At 40.9% G+C, this 27,576-nt stretch overlaps 2 protein-coding genes across 3 annotated transcripts; both read right to left on the reverse strand.

Annotated features, from left to right (window-relative positions):
- Positions 1-11,547: 11,547 nt before the first annotated feature.
- On the reverse strand, positions 11,548-27,483 carry LOC140945965 (uncharacterized). 2 transcript variants are annotated; one of them, XM_073395031.1, is made up of 2 exons: positions 22,743-27,483; positions 11,548-11,590 (listed from the first exon to the last, which is right to left on the reverse strand). In XM_073395031.1, the coding sequence occupies exon 1, from the start codon at positions 27,431-27,433 to the stop codon at positions 22,745-22,747; it is 4,689 nt and encodes a 1,562-aa protein (XP_073251132.1). In that variant the 5' UTR covers positions 27,434-27,483; the 3' UTR covers positions 11,548-11,590; positions 22,743-22,744. The 2 variants fall into 2 exon arrangements, with proteins under 2 accessions (XP_073251132.1, XP_073251131.1); XM_073395030.1 differs by lacking the exon at positions 11,548-11,590 and adding an exon at positions 21,234-21,549.
- LOC140946753 (uncharacterized) lies at positions 12,292-18,901 on the reverse strand. The gene is made up of 2 exons (XM_073395861.1): positions 18,737-18,901; positions 12,292-17,139 (listed from the first exon to the last, which is right to left on the reverse strand). The coding sequence occupies exon 2, from the start codon at positions 17,086-17,088 to the stop codon at positions 12,292-12,294; it is 4,797 nt and encodes a 1,598-aa protein (XP_073251962.1). The 5' UTR covers positions 17,089-17,139; positions 18,737-18,901.
- Positions 27,484-27,576: the final 93 nt, after the last annotated feature.

Consider the following 27,576-nt stretch of genomic DNA (forward strand, 5'->3'; position numbering starts at 1 on the left):
TTTACTACACTTCCTGGTTGGGTCCGATTTTGTGTTACAACTCGACCGGAAATAAATATCGCAGACCGTCTTAAAAAATTCAACCCTGTTCTACTGGAGCAAGATGATGAAGAAAATGTAGAAGACATCAGACTTTTCCTTGAAAGACAGCTGTGTAGTGTCATTCAATCAAGCTTTGAAGAAGTTGTTATCGATGCACTGGTCCGAGAGGCTGCAGGGCATTTTTTATATGCTTATTTGATGGTCGGTTTTATCAAGGAAAACGTTTCACTTCTCACCCCCGAGGAGTTAGGAAGAACCTTACCTTCAGGCGTATCGTCTGTTTATCAGTCCTACTTTGAACGTTTAGAGAAAGAATTGAAAATTGGTGAGGACCAGTTTTTGACTTTTGTAAGCGCTTTGGGGGCTGCAAGAGAACCGCTACCACGAGACTTTGTTTCCAAGATGTTGGTTTCGGAGTCGAAGTCCCCATCTGGTCCTCGGAAAGTAACAAAAGCTATCGACTCTATCTCAACCCTTCTACCTGTTCATGATGACTGTATTGTGTTCTTCCACAAATCACTTAAGGACTGGTTGACTGACAGAACTACTTACGGGCAACACACCTTCTCTGTGGATGAAAAGCAAGGTCATGCCATGCTCTCTCAGCTCTGTACTAATGAACTGAATAACGTGAAAAGAAATGGCGTTCACGGCACAGAATTCAGTAGCACTGCAAGGTACGCCCTACAGCATGGTGTTTATCATATGCTCGAGTCAGAAGAGGTGGAAGGGAGTACAACAAGCTTTGAAGAAATCGTTGACAACTATGTCACTGACTTAGACATTGTGTATGCAAAGCTGTGTGTAAACAACACGGCTAGTTCTGAAGACATTATCCAAACTCACAAACAAGATGCTTTTCAGTCATGGAGTAGTGAGAAGCGAAAAGCCTTCGGCACGTTGTTGTCTCTCTTACGAAAGTACCATGGAAGACTTTCGACGCATCCTAGTACAATATTTCAAGTGATGGTGAACGAGGGAGGGAACGTTTTTGCCGGTGAGGCGACGAAAGTTTTACAGAGTCGTGAAATACCATACATGGAGTACCTTCATAAGGAAGCTGTGAAGGAGTTGAGTAAGACCCAGGCTGAGTTTCACTGTAACTCCGTGGTTGTTTGTTTTGATATTTCACCGACGCAGGAGTTCATGGTCTGCGAATGTACTGATGGAATGATTTACCTTTGGTCACTCAAAACGGGTGCGCAAAAGTGGGTACGTCCGGTTGAGGTCAAGAAATGCTACTTTAAACCTGATCTCCCCTTTAGAGTGGTGCCAAACTCAAATATATACTCATGTTATCGCTCTGTTGTTTTTCACCCGACTATGCCCTTTGTTCTTCCTGGAATCCTTAGCCATGCTTACTCGTTTGAAGGAAACCTCCGACCTCTGTTTCCTAGAAACAACTGCAAATTTTCTGTTTGTACAGTTTATGGGGACGAGAGCAAAATTATCACCGATTGCCCTGGGGATGCTAAATGCCTTGTCATGTGGAATCTAAAAAATGGTGAAGAGATCACTCGAACCATCAGAAATGAAGATGTTTTGTCTTTTGCTTGGTCTCCAGATGGAACACTTCTGGCAATTTCCCATTTTTCGGGACTGGTATGATTGGTTGGTTCGCATTGAACTGCTTAGATACCACTCTCGCAGAAGTCACCACCAATCAACCTTGTGGAATGATAAAGTTTACCCCTGACATTCAATTCCTTTTTTGTTGGTCTTGGCCGTTACAAGAAATTTCGTTGTCAACCCTAAAAAGTTTCGGCTTAAAGGTCATTAAGTTGCCTTGTAGCACCTTTTCCTTGAACGTTTTAGACGTTTTAGAGGGCTATTTTGTCCATGATCCTCAGGATTACGAATCATCTAGCAAAGGTGGATTCTTGATGGGAGATCCTATTTTTTTCGGTTTTACGCACTCTCCTCGTTTGCCGAGGAGGGGGTTTACATTTGTACTAAACAAACAAAGCGTATTAAGGGTACTTTGTCAGACAAAGAATATTACAATGCTTAACTGTGACACAGAAGAAGATACTATGGCCAACTGGTGCTCTCCCGTCGGTCGGTTTTCTTGTCTCGTTGCCTTCGCCTTAGATGGGAAGACCATTTATCGCACCACTGCAGGGGATAAAAAAGTACAAGTGGTATCTTTGGATGTGTCGAGTGGAGATCGTAAAGCAGAGAAAGTGATAAGAACACGTGATGTTTTACTTGTACCTGTGTCAGAGGGTGTCCTTTTGAAACAAAGTGAACCTGTTACGGATGTTCAGCTATGGAATTTTGAGTTGTCTCAACAAATCCGAAGTTGGCCTAATTTAAGTGAGGTCAGGGATATAATGCCAGTGTCAGACCACTGTGTAGCGTGTGTGGGGAGAGATTTTGAAGTAAGCATCCTGGACACATCAAATGGAAACATAGTGAAGACCATCCCACTTCGTCACGAGGGTTACCGGTCAACATATCTTTGGTTGCGTAAAGAAGCCATAGTATGTAACAGGAAATATCAGCTGCTATCCACCACTCGTAGGTCAGTTCAGCTGTCAGACGGCAAAACGAAACTATGGAAGAGAACTGTGAAATTTCCAGAATTTTTAGGTAGCTGGAGCCTACCTGGGATGTTTTCTCCAACAGAGGAGTTTGTCCTTATCTCGTATAATACATCTCAGTCCAAGAAAGAAGTACGTGTGCTTGAAGCGTCTTCAGGAAAGTTTCTCCGGACGCTATGCACCGTTCACTGTATTATTGCCTCTGCCTTTGTAAGTAAGACGGAATGTGTTATCGTCTCCTTGGATTTTTCAAGGAGTTGCCTTCAGTTGTTCAATGTTAGCACTGGGGATTTTCTAACTGTACTTGATATAGGTTTTGATCCGTTCCTGTGTCTGGCTTCCTGTCCACAAAAGGGTTTGTTCGCTTTTGGCCTTAAGAACTCCAAATGTATGTGCGCAGTTATCCAAGTAAAACAGCTGCGAGATAAAGTGAACCGGGAAGCAAAAGGTGGGCAGTGCGTTTTTTCCTAATCGTAAGTCGAAGAATTGCTAAGTTTACTTAGCGTCGACAGATCATACCTACATTAAATTGGTAATATTAGTTCCCAAAAAGGAGCTTGTGCGAAGGATAGTGCAGTTTGCGGATATTAGTGGGGTCGAGCCTCTATTAAGCGGCCACTCTATTTAGCGGCCTGTTACAAGATTCCCTGCGAACAAAGCTGACAGTAAACCACTGTAAAAAGTACTTCTATTAAGCGGCCTGTTACAAGATTCCCTGCGAACAAATCTGTCAGTAAATCACTGTAAAAAGTACCTTTTTTAAGCGGCCACTTGTCTCTTCCCTGAGGCTGGCCGCTTAACCCTTCAAGTCCCAACTTGACCAACTTCAATTTTCCCCTAACAATATCATTACATCGTCATGAGAAAACGTTATGAGAATTGATGAAATGATCACCTAAGAGAAAATGCCTTGATCTTTAAACAAATTCTCTCGACTGTTCCTTTTTCATTGAACGAGATATCTCAGCTCCAGAAAACTTTATCAACCTTGAAAAATTTTGCCAGTAGCTTTCTTCTCCGTTTTCAAATATTCTTGCAGATTTGGTAGATTACGTAGATCTTGTTTGATTAATAGTGATGTAACAATGGTTTTTACTTTGTTATCTGGGACCACTAATGAATACAAGTTCAGTTTTATTTTGGGATTTCAGGTCCTTACATAAGCAGATATTTTCTAATTGCATGCGTAAATTAAGTATTGTCGATTGCTTTGGGTTTTTGCCTTCAGTTTTCCCCATCCATAGTATCCAGGAAAAATTTCACTGAAGTATTCAGAAATAAGAGGTAGTTATAGTTTCGATAGTTACTCTTTTTATACATCAATTTTCAATCCGTCAACTGAGTAACTTATTCATCGTGCTTTAATGTTTTGCAGTTTCCGAAAGCTCAACACTTGGAGACAAAGGTTGTGCCACAGTGCGTCGACCTGACATTAAATTGTGAGTGCAAGGTTCTCTATTCTCTCCCGTTCCAACTGTGATTGTAAATCGTTTTAGAAAATTTAATGGACTTTCGTTGCAATGTGAAGGTATCAGCGTGTAACCAGAACGTTATTTTGGTAACAAACGGGTGGGTATATAACCAGGATTATAATACGGGATGTTTACGTTACTTAAAGTTCATTTTACACTCGAAACGAAGCACAGTTGAGAAACTGAAATCGGTTAACCCATGCTAATTTGCCAGTGAGGTTCTCAATGATGTTTTAACACTGCTTTTGACTATACGATTGTAGAATCCAATGATAACTTCCGAAACCCTTACGCTTCTTTCGCACCACTAGTAAACATGTTTATTAAAAGCTACATTTAGTTTTTCTCCTTGGCGTATTTTTTCCGCTGTGTTTTTGTCGCCTTACGTTTGCAGAAGTTAACGCGCAAGTCTAAGCTTCTTGAACCCTTTTGAGATATGATTGTTAAACCTGGTATAATTAAACACAGGGGCACCCATTGTATCTGTTCCTCAAAATATCTGTTCTTAAGGCAAATTTTTTGCTGGCTGGGAGATTTGGAAAAAAAATTATTTGTCCTTGGAAGGAATGTGTCAATTCAGGGTGTCTGAGGGGATTTGATGTTTTGAATAGCTGGTATGTGCTATTTGTCAGATACCTTTCTCTGCTCCCCTCCCCGCGCCTCCTCCCGCTAAAGAGGTAAATTTCCCCCTTAGGCCACACCCAAAAATTCCTTTCTTAATTCCTTTCTTGCATCTTGCTGGCTGGGAACTCTTTCATCAGTTTTGCTGGGAGTGAGGAACACATAAATCTCCCAAAATGCTTAAAATGGCATCAGAAAGCTTTATTCATGCTTTGTTGCTGTTTTTAGGTCTTTTTCTCAAAATTTTCCGTTTATTTCGACTTTTTTTATTGATGGTTGTGGCACTGTTTTTCGTCTTACTTTACTGCGAAATGGTTGTCGATGTTTAGTCTTTACTTATTAATCTTGCAGTTTGGAGCTTTAACATTGATGATTGATGTACATGCAGTATCCAGAAATGTTACGTGAGCGGCTTGTCTCTTGACAGGAGGTAGACTGAAAAACACGCTGTGAATTAAAAGCCCTCAAACATGGAGAAAGCTTCGAAAAGTATGCCTTCAACAGTACGTTTAAAGCTTTTAAAAATAAAGGTTCATCGTTTTAGCATCGTTTAAGGATTCACAGTTATGTAATTATTAGCAAGTAAACCAGAAAATGAAAACCTCAGGAATTGATGCAGAGCACTGTATCGTAAGCAATAGCACAAGGCTTACATTTGAAGAAATTCTATTAAAATTGGGTGAATTAAAATTAGTAATTAAAAGCAAACCTACAGGAAACATGTACAGTATCATAATCACAACAGTTTTATATTTGATTTAGCGCAAAAATCGTTAGAGCTGATTTAGCTTACCGTTTGTATGGTAATATTTCTCTGTTAGTTCAAGGCTTAGTATTAGCAAGAAGGACAGAAAAACAGAACCAATGTTCAGTTTCATAAGCAATAGCCGGCGTCATGATTGACGGTAGCTGTAAGATGATAGTTGTAAAGCTTTTCGTCGGTATCAAAGTAAATGACTTAGTTTAGAGAGTGAGAAGGAAAAGCTAAGAGTGTATTTTTAGTATCATAAGCAAAAGCAAAAATTCTATATTTGAAGAGTTCTATATTTTTATTGGTGTCATTAAATGGCATAGATCGAATTAGCACTTCAAGTGTATCATCTTGACCTGTATTGCTAAGGTTGATAATTGTAGAGTTTTTTTGTCGGTATTTGATGACTGTAGTTTAGCAAGGGAAAAGGAAAACCCAAGAACTTACATTCAGTATCGTGAGCAATAGCTAAAGTCATATATCATTTTTTTATTGCAGTCATTAATTGGCTTAGAACTACCACTTAAGTAAAACAGAGCCTTTAATAGGAAGTGATGAACAGTATCCGGCATCATGACCAGTAACTGAAGGATGATAGTTTTAGAGTTTTTTGTCAGTATTATTGAAACAAATTAGTCAGCAAGTGAACGGAAAAATTCTTAGAACAGGGGCGTAGCTGCCTTAAAAGCCATTAAGCCCAGGTTAACAAAAATTTGGTTTAAAATTATCTTATATAAGGGAAGGTAGGTTTTTTATTTGGGGGAGGGCTGGGTCGTAGAGGCAACTCTATGACCCTTCCCAGACTATAACAAGCTTCCTGATCCCCATTTCTACCACTATCAGCAACATCTATCGATGGTCGTGAACCTGATGATTTTCAGCCCGAGCTCAAATGAAAAGAATAATTCCACCAAAACAAATTAAATCCAGGAGAAGGCGGAACAATAGCTGGATTTTCTCGGAACTGTATTGTCCCGCTGAAGTTTGTGAAGGACTATGTTGATCACCTTGCTCAAATTGAAATGCGTAAGGAAAAGCGAGGAGCTGAAAGTGAAAGGCAGCAAACGCAGCGGCTGGAACAAGATAACAACGACATTGAATGAGAGCAATTGTATAATTCTGGCCAAAAATCGTCGTTGAAAGTTCATGAACCTGATTTGTACCTGGTACGTCATGGAATCGTGTTTAAAGGGAAGAAGCCAGAGAAACTGGCATATATAAATGCACTTATCGCTAGCAGGATCTTATCAGGCTTGGAGAAAGAGACTCCACTGCGTGAAGAAACTGTGGGCTCAGAAAGTGATGAAGAGGAAAGTATTGTAGGCTCTGAAACATTATCAACATCATCGAGAGAATTGAGCGATAAAAGTGACAGCCCTGTACTGCATACAGTGGACACATCAATGCCAAGGTACGGCCGAAAGAGAACACGGGTCGTCCGGCGTCCGAGACAATGACGTGCCATGGCAGAACAAGAAGAAAAAAGAAAGAAAGAAAGAATGAATGAATCTGATGAATGAACTGCAATAAAACTGCTATTTAACTGGAATGGGTAATTACAAGTTCCCGTTCGATAAAAAGGACTGGTACGAAGCTTTAAAATACGAAGAAATGACATCAGTGTGGTAGATGAACACATTTAAAGAAACCATTGTGAAAAGAAGGCTGGACTCTTCCTTAACACCTTTTATAATAAGGGTTGACCCTCCCCAAGGGTCCCATTTTTGGTTTTGAATACCCCCCCCCCCCCCTCTGAATCCCCACCCCTCCCCCAATTAAAAACGTACCTTCCCTAATCGAAAGTTAATAACAGAGTGAAATTGCACCCAACACAGATACCAATGCCTGTCGCAGTGATGGACATTGGCCCGCTTTGTTTACTTTGATTACCTGCTAGAATCATATAGTTTTATTGTTAGTGCACATAAGTGTTAACTCACTGTTATGCTATTTACTCATTTAACGCAACAGTTTCACTCCTAAACTGCAAAAGCGAACTGTGCTGTATTGTCTTAACTGGAAGTAACCGTTAAGTTAGCTTGCTTCTATGTCCTCACCCCCTCCCTCTCCCCCCTCCATTTCAGGACTTCTACAACAGGGCCGGGTTGTTCAAAGCTGGGTTAAGATAACCCAGGGTTAGTGCGAAATTTGAATTCAGATATGAGAGCTTAAAAAGTAAATTCAGTTTAATTCTCTGTGTCCAAAAGTTGATGATTGGATGCTCTTAAAAATAACAGAGAAAATTATCCGAGAAAATGCTTTTGAACAACAGAAAAATGAACCCGGTTTAAAATGAACTATGGGTTAAGCGCTAATCGGCCTTCGAACAACTGGGCCCAGGGGCTTAAACGGAAAAAGTAGCAGGCTTCACCCCTGAAAAGCTTACAATCAGTGTCGTAAGCAATAGCTACGTTTTAAATTTTAAGATCTTTCAATGAATATCATTGAATGATTTAGTATTAGCAAGTAAAATGCAAATTTCCATAAACTTAGGTTAAGTATCATAATCAATAACTATTGTCTTTGAGATGTTGTTAGTTTGTAGTATAATAAATCATTGGACAATATTGTATATTCCTAATAAGATTTTGTTCTGGGAATTGTTTTGAAAATGACTGACAACTATTTTTTTGCGAACGCAATGGTGGGGTGAAAAATAACATAAAAGTAGATTCGTTGCTCCTCAAAAGCCGTCAGTGTAATCAAAGGTGTCCGCTACTGGGGGTATCAAGGTCCGGACATATCCAATTTTATTTGAAACTGTTAACGCAGAGATGTGGGGATTATCGCAACCACCTCCTTTCCCTATTGAGGAAGGGTTTGGATTTTGCTTCCATATCCTAGGGATAACCAGCCTCTGTGAGCTTATTCAAGACTAAGACCTCGTATGGGGGAAGGAGGGGTTATTGCAACCACCGCTAACCCTCCCCTATTGCCCAAGTGTTTGAAATGCTTTCACGTCCTAGGTTTAACCTGTTATTTCTTATTACTTTTATTTATATTTTTCATTTCAAGGAAATGCAGGCTACAGCTTTGTTAGGCTGGTTATTTACAAGCATTTACGAGAAACTGGCTGAAAAATAGCCGATACAGTTACTTGGGAAGGACAGGTTATTTTATTTTTCGAATAGCCTGAAACCTCGTTATAAAATGAGATTTTGTGCAGAACAGACATAACTTTGTGCTGCTCTGTCGCCATCTTGGATGATGATATTGACAGAGGGTTAAGGCAAGCCAAAAATGATTTCAAGCCGAGGGAAGGGACAACGAGCCTAAAATAGAGAAAGGGGAGCAGAGGGAAAAATACGCCTGCGCACAGTCATTGTTCCTTTGGCGAACACGTACACTAGATAGAAAGAGAAGCTGATTGGTGATGATGGTAGCATTTTGATTGCTAGGTGCCAATCAAAACCACGTTTTTTTCGGTCCTTTCGCGCCAAGAATTTACGCTTAATTTACTCGCTTCTTGAGATTTTTGACGGTAGTCGCGACGTAAAGATCATGAGAAGCTTCAAAAACGCAAAGGTACAAGGGAAGACTCAACGTGAAAAGGAACGCGGCGCTTCCTATTTTTAAGTCCTTCCCATGACCTGTTGTGCCGTAGAAAATCTTCCAGAAGCGCCCGGGTACGAGGCAGCTCTCGAGCCGCAAGCTGACCTTTAATGCTATTTTCAAATGTACCTCTCGCTGTTGGAAAAGTTGTGAGGTTGATAACCTTGAACAAATGGCCAAACTGACAATTTTGGGACCACAGAGTTAAAAACAGGAAACGAGTAAACCTCTGCATCAGTGCTACTTGACGGCAAACCTCTGCAAGCACATTTGTTAACGAATCTTTCTACTACGACGGTTTAATCAGATTTTGCGAGGAGAAGTATTTTTTACCAGTGAGGAACTTCACTTTAAAATTATTATTTACAAACCTTACTTGGACATAACGTTATATTGCGGGCTATCTACATGCACCAAAATAATTTTGGTCAATTATTGATCAAATACACCTGTCAATGTTGTAGACTTCGGAAGACAATTTATAGCTTTTAGTCGAAACGAACTTAGTTTTCATTGGCTGTATAAAATATTTGAATAAAAGAGATCAAGCGCAACTAATTTGGGGGTGTTCGATAATCTCATAGGCTTTGTCGGAAGGCGTTTTTCCTTTCTCTCTCCCCGGCCCTCTGCCAATAGTACAGTTTTTCTTGCTTTCAAAATAGTACCCAACACGATGGATCGAAGTTTCAGAACAAGCGTTCGTACAAAAACCCTACACCTAATAAACAGAAGGTATACCATGTATTGGGTGCCGAGAGAGGATCCTTTTTTGTGGGGTCTTTTTCCATACAGTCAAACCCCGCTTTACGAACACCCGCTTAATACAGTCACCTCATTATTACGGACAGTTTGCTTTGTCCCTGGGCAAAGAAAGCCTTTACATTTTCTCTAAATTCAACCGGCTTAATACGGATAACCCGTTTATACGGACACTTTCTATGGTCCCCACGGTGTCCGTATTAACGGGGTTTCACAGTACTATGTACTTCACATTGTTCCGGGACGGTGATTATACAGGGTTATATCGAGATGTTATTGGATAACATAACACCATACATTATCCCAGTTCTCCAGTGGCAAATTGCTATTTCTTGATTGTGCAACGAGGTTGACCTCATAAGATGCACAGTTCGTAACATATCCGGAAAACCAAATTGTGAACCTCGAGGTATAAATTGGTTTCATTACCAGCCATTTTAGGGAAAAAAAAAGGAAAGAAACCAGACCCGCGCCCTTTTAACTCCACCGTTCCACGTTAACAACACGGTAACGTTACCCTGCCAGGTAGGTAAGAGAGGATCGAGTAGGGAAGTTCAACTCGTTTTATCTGTTGAATCTGTTTAATTGCTGATAATTTTCACCCTTTCTAGCCTATAACATTACTTCTACAAGGAAACTTCAACTATGTAGACCTCTAATGTCATGATGATTCGTGCAACACACAATTTTAACTACTAAATTAAACTCGCTATTAAATTAGACGCGCGTGTCAAGTCTCAGAAACACAGTGAGGTGCACTCCAGGTCAAGGAACGTCTTAACATGACCCCAATATCACTACCTGGTCCTCACATAGTATATTACACGCTGCGTTTAACCTTTTTTTCATTACAGTGTTAATGGGAGATGTGAGCCACTTTCAGACATCTGGAACATTCACAAAAAAACCATACAAAAAAAAGGTTCACAACATTCTTCTTGTCGGTTTAGTTGTACGTTTTGTCCAGATTTCGTCAATTTATATAACAAGCCATTGGTTTAAAAAGGTGTACTGATCATGACTGAGAGTGCAAAACAGGTTCCATTGTAAGCTACCAAATGAAGGCTGTATGCGAATGTTCAGCCTTTTTTCCAGTTTCAAAACAGTTGGTCTGATTGGTGCTTTTTACGGACCCTCACTCCGACCCCTACCCATATTCGCTACTCTGTTAACGTACGAAATTCAAAGTTTATTATATACATGTCTCTTTCAATTCCTGAGTATAGCAGCTTGCATCCAGGGCTCTTCAAATGGATTTGAATTCCAACTTTTGCAATCAGTTCTTTTCATTCATCGCCATGCACAACTCTAATTAAAGACCCGGGGGGTACTCCCTATAATGGCCTATACGGGGAGGCTCCGCCCGAAAGGGGTATCTTTTTCAGGCTTCAGGTTTTTGAAAGGGTAGGGATTTCACTAGCTGAAGTATGTAAAAGGGTAGAGAAATCTGTCATTTGGGTCTGTGAAAGGGTTAACAGATAAATTTTATGGTTTTATAAAGTCGAGAAAACGTTAAGGTGTATTTTTGTGATTGATTCCTATTTGAAAGACGAGCGCATTAACGGCAGTTAAAAGGGATGCAAAGTTCTAAACAAGGTATGTGAAAGGGGTGCCATTTGTCAGTAGAAGGTATACGAAAGGGGTATCTTTTTCGTGAAAAATGGTATGTAAAAGGGTGAGGAGTTGGACCTCGGGGCGGAGCCTGCCCGTGTAAACATTTGTTGAGTACCCCCCCCCCCCCTCCACGGGACTAAAGATCATAGTCACTGATTTGGAGAATCCAGCTCTTTCTGCCCTGCTTTATGACAGGCCACCAGAAGTTGCTCAATTCACTTGTGTTGAAACTGCAACTGAAAACAGAAAGTTGCTTGTGTTATGTAAGTAAGCGGGAAGCTATCAAGTTTAAAATTTACGTTTTTCGCAAATTGAAAACACTGATCCCGAAATCTACTACTCGCAAAAACTAGAATGAAAGAAAAATTAATTCAAGTCTCAAAATCTAATACTATGTCACGTTACAAAAGAAAACAATTCTTAATTAAAGTTGCTTAAGTCGTGGCCTTGATGGCGATGATTTTAGGTAATTTCAAACATGGTTCTTTTTCTTAGATTTTTCCATATTATCTCCCTGCTTCACTATTATCTGTGTCCTACAGTATAAATCTTTCAAAACCGTCTTTGGTACATTCACTAAACTTTATGGTCGGCTCTCTCTTTTTGGCGCTGGTCTTTTTCACGGAGCAGATCAAAGAATGGTATTATACCCTTTGTAACTTGGGTGTCTAGCCAGGCGCTATGATTAATTATGGCTCCTGGTTTAGGCTGTAAGTAGTCCCCTATTTTCTTGAAATTAATGTTTTTAATGCAGGAAGTACACGCGCGGGAGAGAGCCACCCTTAGTCACGCGCGTGGTTATTTTCGTGTATCGCGCCTTTCGCTCTATGGACTGATAAAACGGAGACTGCTCGTAGCGTCTAGGTGCTGTTAGGTTACAGTAACTCGCGAAACTGGCCTTGTACCTATTTTTGACCGAGTAGAGAAAGGCTCACCTTTATTTCTTCTTTTTATATTCTGTTGGCAACTGTACGTGGACGAATTTTATTCTTGTCTCGGACAAACCAATGGCGACAAGAGGCTGATATAAACAGGCTCCCAAACAGAGCGGTCGCTCACCAATGTCTAAAATACTTAGTAGATCTCCGGTTCTGATACTATACAATCGAAGGAAGTTGTCCTCACTGCAGCATATCAGAGATTCATCATCTAAAAACTTACATTTAACAATATCTTTCTGGTCTCTAAGAAAGACGTGCAATGTCTCTCCAGTTTCCGCTTTAAGAACGTGTATACCTTGGCCCCCGTCGAGAGTGTTCCACGTAACTACACAATCATTTTTGGGCGAAAAAATCATGTCTGGGTTGAACAGGTGCATTGAATCGGCAGAAAATGTCGTGTGTCTTTCCCATCTTGTGATACCTTCATTCCTCAAACTCAATGTTACATTCTCCTTGTCTACAAGACCGTGATTTCCAATCATTATAACCCTGGAACTACAGACCAGCACTTGGCTTAAACTGCTACTGCAAGAGATGCCGTCTAAGCTTTCGTTAACGTCACCGGCTTTGATCCTTAGCGAGGAAATAAGCTTTCCTCCAAAGTTGGTGACGTCTATGAAGTCAACACAATCGAAGTTACCATCTGAGCCTTCTAACAAATCTGCTTTGGACGATTCTTCGTTTTCCTCCCGGTTTTGTAAACTTCTGATGCATTTTAATTCGTATGATCTCGGGTGATAAAAGAATGCTATCCGATTATCAGATACAGGGAACATGTTAACTCTGCATAGCATAGCAGTCTTAGAAGTAAGTTCGACAATACGTTGCTTACACTCAGACAGATCGAAATTCCACAGTTCTGCTACTATGCGAGGTTTTTCAGTAGTAACAAGTACGACACCTGTCTTCATTGGAGCGATAGATGTAGGACCAGAGAATGTCTTTGACGTCAAGATTTCTCGAGTTGACATTCCCCATACAGTGATTGAAGAAGGAGAAGGTGGAAAAGCGATGTATTTCTGAGAGATAATAAAGTAGATCGCATCTCCTTCCAGAGAAAATGCAATTTCTCTTTTATGCAAGTCGATTATTCTCTTCGTGTCCGTGAAATCAGGTTCACTCTTTAGTACACCAACATTTAACATCATAACATAGTTGTGATCCGGGCTACCAACCAAAACTGTTTCATCGTTAAGTAGGATGGAAGAACCCGTACATAAATTTGGAATTCTTCTCTGAATTTTTTTGCCCCAGAAAAAGCTGTGGTCCTGCTCCAGAAAATCGGTTTTCTCTGAAGTACCTGAATGACCACAGGGCCACAATACGAAGGCTCTACGTTCAACTTTTTCAAAATGAGAATTATATGCATTTAAAGGCCTAAGGAAGATCAATTCAGGTTTTCCGGTAGTGTCATAACAGAATGTGAAGTCGCAATAAGGGCAAGAATCGTCATCTGGGCATTTTTTGTGTAGAAAGCCACAAGCAAGAGTGTTGTTATCCGATGTGAAGCGTAACAAGCCACACACGAAATAACCCAAGCAGTCCGGGAGTATAACATACAAACGAGAAGGGCGTTTTGAGTCAAAAACAGTAATTGTACCAGAGTGATCTACGTCAAGATTCGAAAAAGCAATTAGTGACCCATCATCAGAAACGGTAAAGGAAAATATGTATTTCTCACAATCAATAAATAGTTTTTGGCCATTTTCCATATCCCAAATGCTTATCCCCTTTGGCTCTGCAGGGCAATGTGTGAATAGTGAGTCCCCATCTTTTAACGAACGTAAGGCGCAATTTGAGAACGTACAATCACTTTCTGGAAAAAGGTCTTCTTTCTCTCCAGTCAGGGTGTAAACATATTGAAGGGTTCCAGGTATTATCGACTTCCCATTTGGATGAAAGATGACAGAATTGTAAAATGATAAAAAATGCATCTCTATCTGATGATATGCGCCATTCACATGATCTTCATTTCTAAAACCATACTCTCTCTTTATTGGTGATGGACGAACCCATACCTTGGTACCAGTCTGCAGGGAAAACAGATGGATTGTTCCATCTCGACACTCGCATACCAGGTAATCCATTTTAGGTGAAACATCGAAACATGCGATATTGTCTGAACAGTAGAACCTTGCTTCATCTGCTTCCCTCGTCTGTTCCTTGCTATTATCTAGGTTTTTCATGTAGGGTATTGTGGGTAAAGATGATTCGACGATACTTGCTGCTTCAGACGATAATACAGGAACCCCGTCGTTAATCAAACATTGGAAAAATAAGTGAGGGTGATCTAGCAACATATAATAGTGTTTTCTTAGAACTTTATAGAGCAGTGTTGCAATCGAAAGTCTTTGCTCATTCAGTAGACCCGAATGTTCATTGCAAATACGGAAGAGATCCTCCGTAGCGGATGTTCTATTTACACAGAGTTTTACATAAATAAGCTCTAGGTCCGTCACATACTGGTATACCTGATTGGATGTGCCAGTCATGGTCTCTGAACCATCAATCCATTTATGATCATCATTGGCCTCAAGCATGTGCTGGACAGTATGAATCAAAGCATAACTTTCAGTATTAGTGAACTGTCTGCCATGAACCCCTTTTCGCTTGATGCTATCGAGTTCAGAAGCACAAAGATCAGAAAGGACGTCATGACCTTCTTTCTCGTCCACGGTGAAATCATGTTGTTCATAGGGCGATGATGCTATTATCCAGTCCTTAATTGACTTGTGAAAAAAGTGAAGACGACCCTCGCGAACTGGTAACAGTGTAGAGATGCAACATATTGCTTTGTTAACTTTTCGCTGCGCGGTCAAAGACTTTTCTCCAGGGTATAGAATTTTGGCAATGAATTCTACTGGTAATGGTTCTCTTGAAGCAGTCAATGCACACAGGAAACGCAAAAAATGTTCCTCATCTGCATGAAGCTCTTTGCAAAGTTCATTCTCTAACCGTTTGAAATAGGACAAGTAAACGGATGAAATACCCGAAGGCAATACGCTTTCCAGCTGATCAGGGGTGAGAATTGAAACATTCTTTTGGATAAAATCCACTATAAAATAAGCGTAAATAAACAGGCCTTCTGATTTCTTAACCAGCTCTTTCAAGAGAACATCTTTATGCTCTTCTCCAATTTTGTTGCTGAGTTGATTTTCAAACAAGGTTTGAATGTCATTTAAGTTCTCTTCTTGCTTTTGTTCAAGCTCGATTGGCTTTAAATGTCGCAACGCCTCTGTTATGTTCCTCTCTGGACGAGTTGTGATCAAAATTCTAATCCAAACTGGAAGCATAGAAAAGTGGTTACTGATTACATGTAGGAGCTCATTGCGTCCCTGGTATTCGCTTTCATCGAGGCCATCTATGACTATTAGGATGTTTCTTCCGGGATCTTGTACTGTGCTTAGAGGCTCTTTGAACAGCAACGCAAACAGTTCTTCTACACCCATGTTGTTGAGGTCTTTACCCAGATTTCTTGACAGCTGTTCTTCCAGAGTATCTTTGTAACTTGGCATCGCTTGACACAAGTGACCGGCCAAAGACTGGAGCATTAAACGTGGATCTCGGTACCTTGAATTGTTATGCTGACAAAAGTGGCTTCCTGCTAGTCTTCCAGCCTTTTGCATTCTTTGCGAAACAACAGCGGAGATAACAGTCTTTCCCATCCCTGGATTTCCACTGATTACCATCACCCGATGTGGCGATGCTTGGTCATCTAACCAGTCTTCAATACTTTTGAAGATCCACTCACGAGTTCCTTCCTGGAATTTGTTTGCGTGAAATTCTATGTCTCCTTTGAATTCAGACTTCACAAGGGTTTTTAGTACCTCACCTGCATGCTCGTTTTTCCTTTTCGTTAAGCTTTTTACCTCCTGTTTTACTTCTTGAATTGATTCATGCATTACATCTACTGCTTGAATGGTTTTCGATTGGGACTCACACACTTTCTCCAAAAGTAAAATACTTTCCTGGTTTGCTTCATTTCTCGCTTGATGTGTTGCGTTTATCAACTGGCTTACTTCATCCAACTTTGACTTGCTATCGAGAAGGATTTTCTGACCTTTGAGCTCCATCCTCAATACTTCTTCTGCAACGTCCTGTGTTTTACATTGGGTCTCACTAAAATTTAATTGCGTCTGAAGGACTTGGGCAATACTTTCCTCAGTCTTGGTCTGGAATTTTTGGATATCCTTCAGCTGCGCCTTAATGTTCTCTTCACTGTCAGCCCACTCAATTAAGGCATCAAGATAATCTTCCTCTCCACCCTGCTCTGCCTTCAGTCTGTCAATTTCTGCTTGATCTAAACCCAGAGAATGAAGAGCAATGCTTATTTCATGCCAGAAGGAGGAGAAAGATGTCGCATCTACACCGGTGGAAGTCACGTGACCATACAACACATTCCGAAAGAACTTAACGCGAGCAAGATTAGCCTCAAGAGAGTTATCAGCGGGGGGCGGCTTGGTGTGCCATCCTGTCAGGGGAGGGGATAAACCACAAATGTTGGTTAGTAGAAGGAACAGAAGAGTGATGTCAAACGTGTTGGAGTCTGGTAGCCCTCCACCAGAGGGGAAGAGTTTGTCCCACTGATGGCCATTTAGTACTCTTCTACGCAAAAGGTTGTTAAGAATGGAGTAATTGGAATTGAGATCAGAAGTTAAGTTGGCGGGAGGGTGATAGTGATCGAAAATATTCCTCAACACTGTTGTTCCCCCATCGATAAGGAGCCTGCTCAGCTTGTTTCCATTTGTCTTCTCTCTTGAGCTGGCCAGGGGTGAAGGTGCTGCTGTCGCCATTTAGCAACCTTGATGCAGAAGATGTTCATGTCTTGGAAATTCATTCTGAACCTACGTTGACAAGAAAGATATAACGTGGGTCACACTACAACGATTAACTCGCTCCGTCAATGTTTTTCTTTGTTTTTATGTGACCATGAAACCAAGACCAAGTCATCCGTAAAGAGAGTTAGCGAATATTGTCAATACGTGACAATTAATAGGAATACGATCATGATTATATACATGAAAAAATTTACAACCAATCTCCTCGAGGAGGGTGTTTAACTTATTAGCTGTCGAGGGTATTTAGTGCAATGAACCGAACTGGAACAACTATCGTGGTTGATTTGAGTTGGCTAGCCGAGCGCATTAAAAGGACAAGAGCTGTGAAGTCCCAAAGTTCCGCTTTGTTAGATATTCAGGGAGCTATTAATAGTAATTGCTTTAATTATACATGACGTTTCCTTTGTGCATAGAAGCAAATACGTAACATTAAAAGTTTGGACATCATTTACTGCCAGGTCGTTTGTTAGAACCAAACATTATATATTATCATTTTATTTGAAGCCAACTGAATGAACAAATTATCGGTCTATTGATTTGCAAAGCGAGGGAGGGTGAAAAAATATAGTTACCTAAGCAACACAACACTAACGAGCAAAACAAATGTGGAAATTCACGACAACGCAGACATATGACCATATTAATTTTCCTATATCCGCGACACTCAATTTGAGAAAGTAACTCACTCTCTGATTGTCATCAGTACAAATAACTGCCTGTAGATATAATAGGGTACTTTGAATGTTGAAGTACTTTAATGCAAATTGAAGCCGTATAATGAATTGGCAGTTTCACTACATTGTAAGTCATCACTTGATTGTATATATTCAGAATTTAATGACCACTGGATTTCGTGCACTTGTAAATTCTTTACAAGGTTTCTGAAAAACGCGCTGCTTGTTGATTTGTTTTTCGCGAAAAGCAGAAGAGCCGTTTCATATAAAACGCGCAATAACTGACTGGGTTATCAATCGTGTCGGCTTTTTAGCGTGCACCATACTTTACAGGCCAAGTTTACCTACGAGTTTAACAGCGAAGGGAAAAGAGAAGCATAAACTTCCAGATCGGTGCAGACGGACATCATCAGTAGGCAGAAAAAAGGTAAACGACGTACTTGCATGTACTTGAACTGGCCGGTCACAGCTGTTCATAGCTCAAACCCGCCTGGTGTTGTCTAGGCGGAAATATAAAGATCTGCGATCTTTCTAAGGTGGCAAAGGATATTCTTTCGTTCGATATTATTGGGAGGTAATGGCGACAGAAAGTTTTGAATTAGAAATTGCTTTGAGCAAGAAGTTAGAAGCTAATAGAGATTAAGAGAGATTAAGGGGAAATATAATGTCTGCTTCGTGGAATGTTTATCCATTTCTTACGCTCTCTGCTGAAAATGTTCTAGAAGCTTTGAAAGTTGCAAGATGTTGGCATCAATCCCAGAAGTTTCTTCAGAATCCCAAATGTAATTCACAGAAATAATCTAAACAAAACTGCACTACATAGTAAAAGTGAAACATCGAGGTGGATACATTAAGATGCCTCGATAAATGCCCTGTGAAACGATCTGTGGAGTACACAAGGCCCTGAAGCTATTTTTTGATAAACGTACCTCTCTGCTGGCACATTCTCTAACGAAGCCTCTTCGGTGTAGATCCCTGGACATGTTTCATTAAGAAACAAAGTGTTCTAAGTGACGTGGCCCATCGATGAATCTCAAATTTAAACAGTTTGAGTACGAAAAACTCTTGTTTTCATTTGCATAGACTTATGTTGCTTGATTGTTTCGAAAACTTTGCAATTAGAAAAAGGGAGTGTCATTTATGTTTTGCATCAATGAGTACCAATCGGCAAGCGCTTATTTATGATCCAACAAATGGGGGCAAAAAAGAAAAAGGCCCACGAGGAAGGCACGCCATGCAGGCTATCTCATTCCCTCCAACAGAACTGTAGTTTAGAAAAGCTGATGAGGAGTACGATGAGAATGTACAACTTAACTGATATCTGGATACACGTAGTTGAACCTCGATACAACTCCTACGTAACGAAGGACATGGACCCTGCTAGTATAACTAATCATATTCTTCGCCCCAGTCAAAATAGGAAAAGTAACTATGGAACAACAAGACCTCCCTATTGAAGAACCCAGATATAGAGTTTCACGGAACACTTTTATTACCAAGGGAATTAAATAACCTTTACATGACATGCACGGAGACATTGTCTATGTATGTGGCAAACGTTCTGAGGCAAATTTTTTAATGGCAACGGTCTATGAACAGGATCTCATATCCCTTCCATGGATAAAAAACTAATAATTACTATTGTTGTGGTTTTATTTTCAAGATGGAAATAAATTTACCATGTGTTGTAATTGCACCTAATAAAAAGAAGGTATATAAAAGTTATATTGGGTGCCAGGAGAGAATCCTCTCTTGTAGGGTATTGTTCCATACAGTCAAAACCCGCTTTACGCCGGACACCTGCTTAATACAGAAACCTTATTTTTATGGACAGTTTGCTTTGTGCCTGGGAAAAGAAAGCTCTATAATACATTTTCTCTAAAGTCAACCCTCTTAATACGGACACCCCGTTTATACGGACACTTTCTATGGTCCCATCAGTGTCCGTACAAACGGAGTTTGACTGTACTTTGTACTTGACATTGTACTGGGACGGTGATTATGCAGGTTCCACTGTACAATATAACCCCATGAATTATTCCAGTTTTCTTGCACTTTCCTATTTCTTGACTGTACCATCAGGTTGACCTTAAAACATATACAGTTAGTAACATATCCGGAAAATCAAATCGTGAACCTCGAGTAATAAATTGGTTTCATTGCCAGCCATTTTACGAAAAAAGAAAAGCAGTAGTTCACCCTTTTTACTCCACTGTTACACAGTAACAACATGATAACGTTACCCTGCCAGCAGAGGTTTCTTTTCGGTGTGGTTTTAAGCATTTATGAAGTCTTTTTTATTGCTAACATTCGCCTACATGTAATTGGCTTCTTTACGTCTTTAATGCTTAAAACCATGCCGGAACAGACAAACCTCTGCAAGCAGGGTAGGTAACGTGGCTGGATCTGGGAGGTTTAAAGAGGAGGAAGGTAAGATTAAAGATTAGGAAGCTTAAGCAACGACGACGGCGACGGCAAAAAAGGAACGGCAAAAAAAAAAAAAAAAACAATTGGTTTAGATAGGCAAAACAACAACTTTGCACGTGCATCATGCTTTTTGGTACATTTCTTAGCCTTCGTTGCACGACTACGACGTGAAAGTGCATAATTTCACGTTTTGTCTAGGACGGCCACACAAGACAATAACTTTTCTTTTTCATTTCTTGAACTTTGATAGAGTCCTTTAGAATTCAACTCCAAAAAAATTTACCAACATTTGACGAATTAAACGAGATGGAACAGGCGCGATAAAGTTTGAGGAAGCGCCAATTCACTTTTTGAGTGACGTTTTCGTAGCCGTCGCCTTCATTGTTGCTTAAGCTCTCTATTACTTCTACAAGGAAAAGTCAACTATATAGACCACTAATGTTGTGATAATCGTGCAACACACAACTTTAACTAATAAATCAAACTCAAGGTGACGCGCCTGTCAAGTCTCAGAAACAGTGTGGTGCGGTCTGGGCCAGGCAGCGAGTGTTAACATGACTCTTATATCACACCGTACTTTAGTATATTAAACCCTGCATGTTTTTACTACAGTGTTACTGGGAGATGTGAGTCACTTTCAGACATCTGGAACATTCACAAAAAAGCCATACAAAAAAGTTTCACACCGTTTTTCTAGTTGGTTTAGTTGTACGTTTTGTCCAGATTTCGTGGATTTATATACTAGCCAGTGGTTAAAAAGGTGTACCGATCATGATTGAGGGTGCAAAACAAGTTCCTACCAAATGAAGGCTGCTTGCGAATGTTCAGTCTTTTGATCAAGGACCCTCCCTCCAATCCCCGACCCCCCACCCCTCCCTATATCCGCTATTTAGCCTGCGAGCAAGCTCTCCTATTTGGGCAAGCGAAGCGAGCCTCGAGAGAACGCGCGAGCGAGGGGCCTCGCGGCTTGGCCGCTCGCTCGCGCGTTTTCGCGAGACTCGCTTCACCCGCCCAAATAGGAGAGCTCGCTCGCAGGCTATCCGCTATTCTATTAACGTACGAAATTTCATAGTTCGTAATATACATGTCTCTTTCAATTCCTGAATGTAGCAGCTTGCATCCAGGGCTCTTCAATTAGATAGATTTGAATTCCAGCTTTTGCAGTCATTTCTTTTCATGCTCTTTATCCATCGTCAAACACAATACTAAATAAAGATCATGGTCACTGATTTGAAGAATCCAGCTCTTTGTGCCCGGCTAATGGCTGATGACAGACCACCAGAAGTTGCTCAATTTACTTGTCTTGAAACTGCAACTGAAAACAGAAAGTCACTTGCGTTATTTAAGAAAGCTGGAAGCTATCAAGTCTAAAATTCGCGTTTTTCGCAAATTCAAAACAATCCCGAAATCTACTACTCGCGAAAACTGGGATGGAAGAAACAAATAAGTTGCGAAATTTAGTACTATGTCATGTTACAAAACAAAATAATTCTTAAAGTTGCTGTAAGACATGGACGTGATGGCGATGATTTTAGGTAATTTCAAACACTGTTCTTCTTCTCAGTAGATTTTTCTATAATCTCTCCCTGCTTCACTGTCATCTGTGTCCTACTGTACAAATCTTTCAAAACCGTCTTTGGTACATTTCACTTAACTTTATGGTCGGCTCTCTCTTCAATTTTGGCGCTGTTCCTTTTCATAAGCAGATCAAAGAATGGTATTATACCGTTTGTAACATCGGTAATTGTTCCCCCAAACTCGCGGAATACCATTTATGAATTTTCGTGCGAAGATTTGTAAGAATAATATTCACTGTAGACGTATATCTACTAATTGTGTTGTGGTGTGGGGACTGTTTAGGCCAGGAGCCATAATCAATTATTCCTCCTGGCTTAGGCTGCAAGTGGTCCCCTATTTTCTTCAAATTAGGGACTTTAAGATTCAACGACGCGACGGCAACGAAAACGTCTAAAATAAAGGGTTTAATAAACAAAACAACAACTTTGCACATGCATCACGCTTTTTTGTACATTTCTTTGCCGTTTTTGCACAAGTAAGACGTGAAAATGCCTAATTTCGTGTTTTATGGACAACGTAAACAAGCAACGAAGAAATTTTATTTCGCTTTCTGAAATAAATTGAGTATGGTCCCTTGGAATTCAGATTCGGGAGGGTTCGCGTACATTTGACCAGGTAAGTAACTAGGAATAATCGCGATAAAGAATGAAGAACGCAAATTTACTTTTTAAGTGACGTTTTCGTTGCTGCCGCGTCGTTGGATTTTAAGGTCCCTTTCAATTTTTTAGTGAAGAAAGTACTCGCGCGCGAGGGAGCCCGCACCCTCAACCGCGCGCGCCGTTATTTGCGTATTTTGCGCCTTCCGCTCCACGGACTGAAAAAATATACACTGCTCATAGAGTCTAGGTAATGTTAGGGTCTGTTAGGCTACAGTAGCTCGCGAAACTGACCTTGTGCCGCCTATTTTTGACCGAGTAGAGAAAAGCTCACCTTTAATACTTCTTTTTAGATTCTGTTGGCAACTGTACGTGGAAGAATTTTATTCTTGTGCCGGACAAACCAATGGCGACAAGAGGCTGATTCAGACAGGCTCCCAAACAGAGCGGTTGCTCTCCAATGTCTAGAACACTTAGCAGATGTCCGGTTCTGACATTACACAATCGAAGGAAGTTGTCCCCACTGCAGCATACGAGGGTTTCATCATTTAAAAACTTACATTCAATAATGTCGTTCTGGTCTCTAAGAAGGACGTGCAGTGTTTCTCCAGTATCTGCGTCAAGAACATGTAGACCTTGACCTTCGTCGAGAGTGTTCCACGTAACAACAAACTCATTCTTGGGCAAGAAAATCATGTGTTCGTCGCGAAGATATGAATTATCCGCGATTCGTTCCCATTTAATTGATCCTTTGTTTAATAAACTAACTGTGACCACCCCCTCGTCTATAGGTCCCCAGGATTGCCCTTCAAAACGGCAAACCAAAACATTGCTCGGACTATTGCATGAAATGCTATATAAGTATCCCCATTCGTCGTAACGTGTGAGCCTTAGCGAGGACACAAGCTTTCCCCCCTGAACGCCGGTTGTGCTCATAAAGTCAAGACAATAATCTGTACAATCCTCGAGAGATGTACACTCTAACAAGTCGTCGTGTAAGTTTTCGTTTTCTTCAGATTCTTCTAGACTTCTGATATAAATTGATTCCCGTGATTGTGGCGAATAATAAAAGGCTATCAGTTCATCTGATACTGGTATCAAGGTTACTGAATACACAATACTAGTATCACTGGTAAGTTTAACAATAGTTCGAATGCACTCCGACAGGTCGAAATTCCACAACTCTGCTACACGATCATTTTTAAAGAGCACAAGACCTTCCTTCGTTGGAACAATCGACACAGGGCCAAAGAATGTCTTTGTCTTCAGGAATTCTCGACTTGTCATTCTCCAGATAGTTATCTCTACCACTTCTGAACTAATGTAGACAAACCTGCCTGAACTTACGACATATATTGCATCGCCTTCCATAGAAAAAATAATCTCCCTGACACCCATGTTAACGTTCGAGGAGTAAGTCGAGTCGGACTCGCTAGCGCTTTGCAGTAGACCAACATTTAACATCGTAACGTATTTGTGATCTGGACTACCAACCAAAATGTTTTCATCGATAAGGCTGATGTAGGAACCTGCGAACAAATATGGAATCTCTCTCTGCACCTTCGACGCCCAGGAAGGTCCTTCATCGTGCTCCATAAAAGTACATTCAGTCAAAGAGCTTGGTGGAGCAGAGGGCCATAACACGAAGGTTCTGGGATCAACAGGTTCAAAATGAGGATCTGGCAGGGAAACGTTATTCAGAGGATTTTTGAAGGAAACTGTTGGTTTTCTTTCTTCAGGTTCTAACGCATCAAACGGGCATCTGTAGTCCTCGCAAGAGGCTAATAGACATCCACAAACCAGAGTATCATTATCGGATGTGAAATGCATCAACCCACACACCCAGTTATCTTTACCAGCGTCAGGGAATCTCAAACCAAACTCGTCTATTAGGTAAAAAATAGTAATCTTACCATTCACTTCAGAAATAGCGATACGTGACCCATCGCCAGAAATAGTAAAGGATGAAATTTCCTTATCCGAATCGATAATAACTTTGAGTTTCTGGCCATTCTCCATATCCCAAATGATTATCTGCTTTGGATCATCTGGGGAATCTGTAAATATCACTTCTTTGTCTTTATAAGATCGTAAGAAGCAATATGAAAATGTGCAGTCACTGTCCGGAAAAAGTTCTTCCCTATCTCCACTAATGGTGTAAACATATTTGAGAGTTCCTGGTATTACCGACTTCCCATTTGGATGAAATGTGACAGAATGATAAAATGACAGAAAATGCCCAGTTTGTCGATATGCACCACTACCCGCATATGCCTCTTTGGAACTATACGTTCTGTTTGTTAGCGATGGACGAACCCATACTTTGGTACCCGTCAGCAGGGAAAAAAGATGGATTGTTTCATCTCGACACTCGCATACCATGTAATCCAATTTAGGTGAAATATCAAAACATGCGATTTTATCTGAACAGTAAAATCGTCCCTGAACGGCTCCCTTTTGTTTCTCATTGTCTAAATGCTTCATGTATGGCACCTTTGGAGTTGATGACTTAACAATACCTGCTGCTGTAGACGATAATCCAGGGGTACCTTCGTTAATCAAACACTGGAAAAATAGGTGAGGGTAATCAAACAAGATGTATGAGTGTTTTCTCAGAAGACTTAGGAGAGAAGTCACAACAAAATCTTTTTCCTCGCTTACTATTCCGGAATTCTCACGGTGGAGGCTGAGAAGATCTTCTATAGCTGATGTGCTCCTAACACAAAGTTTTGCATAAATAAGTTCGACTTCTGTTGCGTATCGGTACACCTGTTCTACTGTGACAGTATTGGTTCTTGATTTGTCAGCGTAGTCATGATCGGTGACCTCAAGCATGTGCTGAGTACCATGATGCAAAGCATATGTTTCGGTATTCGAAAACTGTTTGCCATGAACCCCTTTTCGCTGCAAGCTATCGAGTTCAGAAGCACACAGATCAGAAAGGACAGCATCACCTTCTTTCTCGTCCACGGTGAAATCATGTGGTTCATAGGGCGATGATGCTACTAGCCAGTCCTTGATTGACTTGTGAAAGAAGTGAAGACGACCCTCCCGAACTGGTAAGAGTGTAGAGATGCAAGATATTGCTTTGTTAACTTTTCGTTGCGCAGTCAAAGATTTTCCTCCCGGGTTTAGAATTTTGGCAATGAATTCTACTGGTAAAGGTTCCCTTGCAGCGGTCAATGCACACAGGAGACGCAAAAAATGTTCCTCATCTGCATGAAGCTCTTTGCAAAGTTCATCCTCTAACCGTGTAAAATAGGAAAGGTAAACAGATGAAATATCTGAAGGTAACACACTTTCCAGCTGATCAGGGGTGAGAATTGAAACATTCTTTTGGATAAAATCCACTATAAAGTAAGCGTAAATAAACAGGCCTTCTGATTTCTTGACCAGTTCCTTCAAGAGAACATGTTTATGCTCCTCACCAATTTTGAGGCTGAGTTGTGTTTCAAACAAGCTTTGAATGTCCTTTAAGTTTTCTTCTTGTTTTTGTTCAAGCTCTATTGGTTTCAAATGTCGCAATGCCTCTGTAACGTTCTTCTCTGGACGAGTTGTAATGAGTATTCTAATCCAGACTGGAAGCATAGAAAAGTGGTTACTAATTACGTGTAGAAGCTCATTGCGTCCTTTGTACTCGCTTTCATCGAGGCCATCTATGACTATTAGGATGTTTCTTCCAGGATCTTGTACTGTGCTCAGAGGCTCTTTGAACAGCAACGCAAACAGCTCTTTAACACCCATGTTGTTGAGGTCTTTACCCAGATTTCTTGACAGCTGTTCCACTAGAGCATCTTTGTAACTTGGCATCGCTTGACACAAGTGACAGGCCAAAGACTGGAGCATTAAACGTGGATCTCGGTACCGTGAATCGTCATGCTGACAAAAGTGGCTTCCCGAGAGTCTTCCAGCTTTTTGAATTCTTTGCGAAACAACAGCGGAGATAACAGTCTTTCCCATCCCTGGATTTCCACTGATTACCATCGCCCGATGTGGCGAGCTCCGATCGTCTAACCAGTCTTCGATCCTCTTGAAGATCCACTCACGAGTTCCTTCCTGGAATTTGTTTGCATGAAATTCTATATCTCCTGTGAATTCAAACTTCACAAGGGTCCTAAGCACTTCATCTGCGTGCTCGCTTTTCTTTTTCGTCAAGCCTTTTACTTCCTGTTTTACTTCTTGGATTGATTCACGAATTTCGTCCACAGCTTGGCTGGTTTTAGTTTGGGACTCACACACTCCCTCTAAACGTGACATGCTTTCCTGGTGTGCTGCCCTCAATTCTTGATGTCCTTTGAGTTCTATCTCCACTGCTTCATCTACAGCATCCTGAGTTTTGCTTAGGGCTTGACGTAGCTCTTCCATGTTTAAATTGCCATCTTCAACTGTTTTACTGAGTTTTATTTGCGTCTGGTGGATGTCTTTCAGCTGCGTTTTTATGTCCTCTTCACTGTCAGCCCACTCAATTAAGGCATCAAGGTAATCTTCCTCTGCTCCATGCTCTGCCTTCAGTCTGTCAATATCAGCTTGATCTAAACCCAGCGAATGAAGAGTAATGCTTATTTCATGCCAGAAGGAGGAGAAAGATGTCGCATCAACCCCTGTGGACGTCACGTGACCATACAACTCATTCCGGAAGAACTTAACGCGAGCAAGGTTAGCCTCAAGAGTGTTATCACCAGGGGGCGGCTTGGTGTGCCATCCTGTCAGGGGAGGGGATAAGCCGCAGATGGTAGTTAGCAGCAGGAACAGAAGAGTGATGTCAAACGTGTTGGAGTCTGGCACCCCTCCACCAGGGGGGAAGAGTTTGTCCCACTGATGGCCATTTAGCACTCTTTTACGCAAAAGGTTGTTAAGAATGGAGTAATTGAAATTGAGGTCAGAAGCCAAGTTGCCAGGTGGGTGATAACGATCGAAAATATTCCTCAGCACCGTTGTTCCGCCATCGATGAGAAGCCTGCTCAGCTTGTTTCCATTTGTCTTCGCTGGCGAGCTGGCCAGGGGTGAAGGTGATGCAGTCGCCATTTAGCAAATTTGATGTAGAAGAAAATGTTCAAGTCTTGGAAATTCATTGTTAACCTACATTGGCAAGAAAGATAAAACGTGACTCACACCACAATTAACGATCAACTTGCTTTGTCATTGCTTTCATTTGTCTTGTTTTTTAT

This window comes from Porites lutea, chromosome 8, assembly GCF_958299795.1.
Source record: "Porites lutea chromosome 8, jaPorLute2.1, whole genome shotgun sequence".
Taxonomy (NCBI): domain Eukaryota; kingdom Metazoa; phylum Cnidaria; class Anthozoa; order Scleractinia; family Poritidae; genus Porites; species Porites lutea.

Excerpts from the sequence above, each read along its gene's own strand:
- LOC140946753 (XM_073395861.1), bottom strand. The coding sequence starts at position 17,088 with ATGGCGACAGCAGCACCTTCACCCCTGGCCAGCTCAAGAGAGAAGACA.
- LOC140945965 (XM_073395031.1), bottom strand. The coding sequence starts at position 27,433 with ATGGCGACTGCATCACCTTCACCCCTGGCCAGCTCGCCAGCGAAGACA.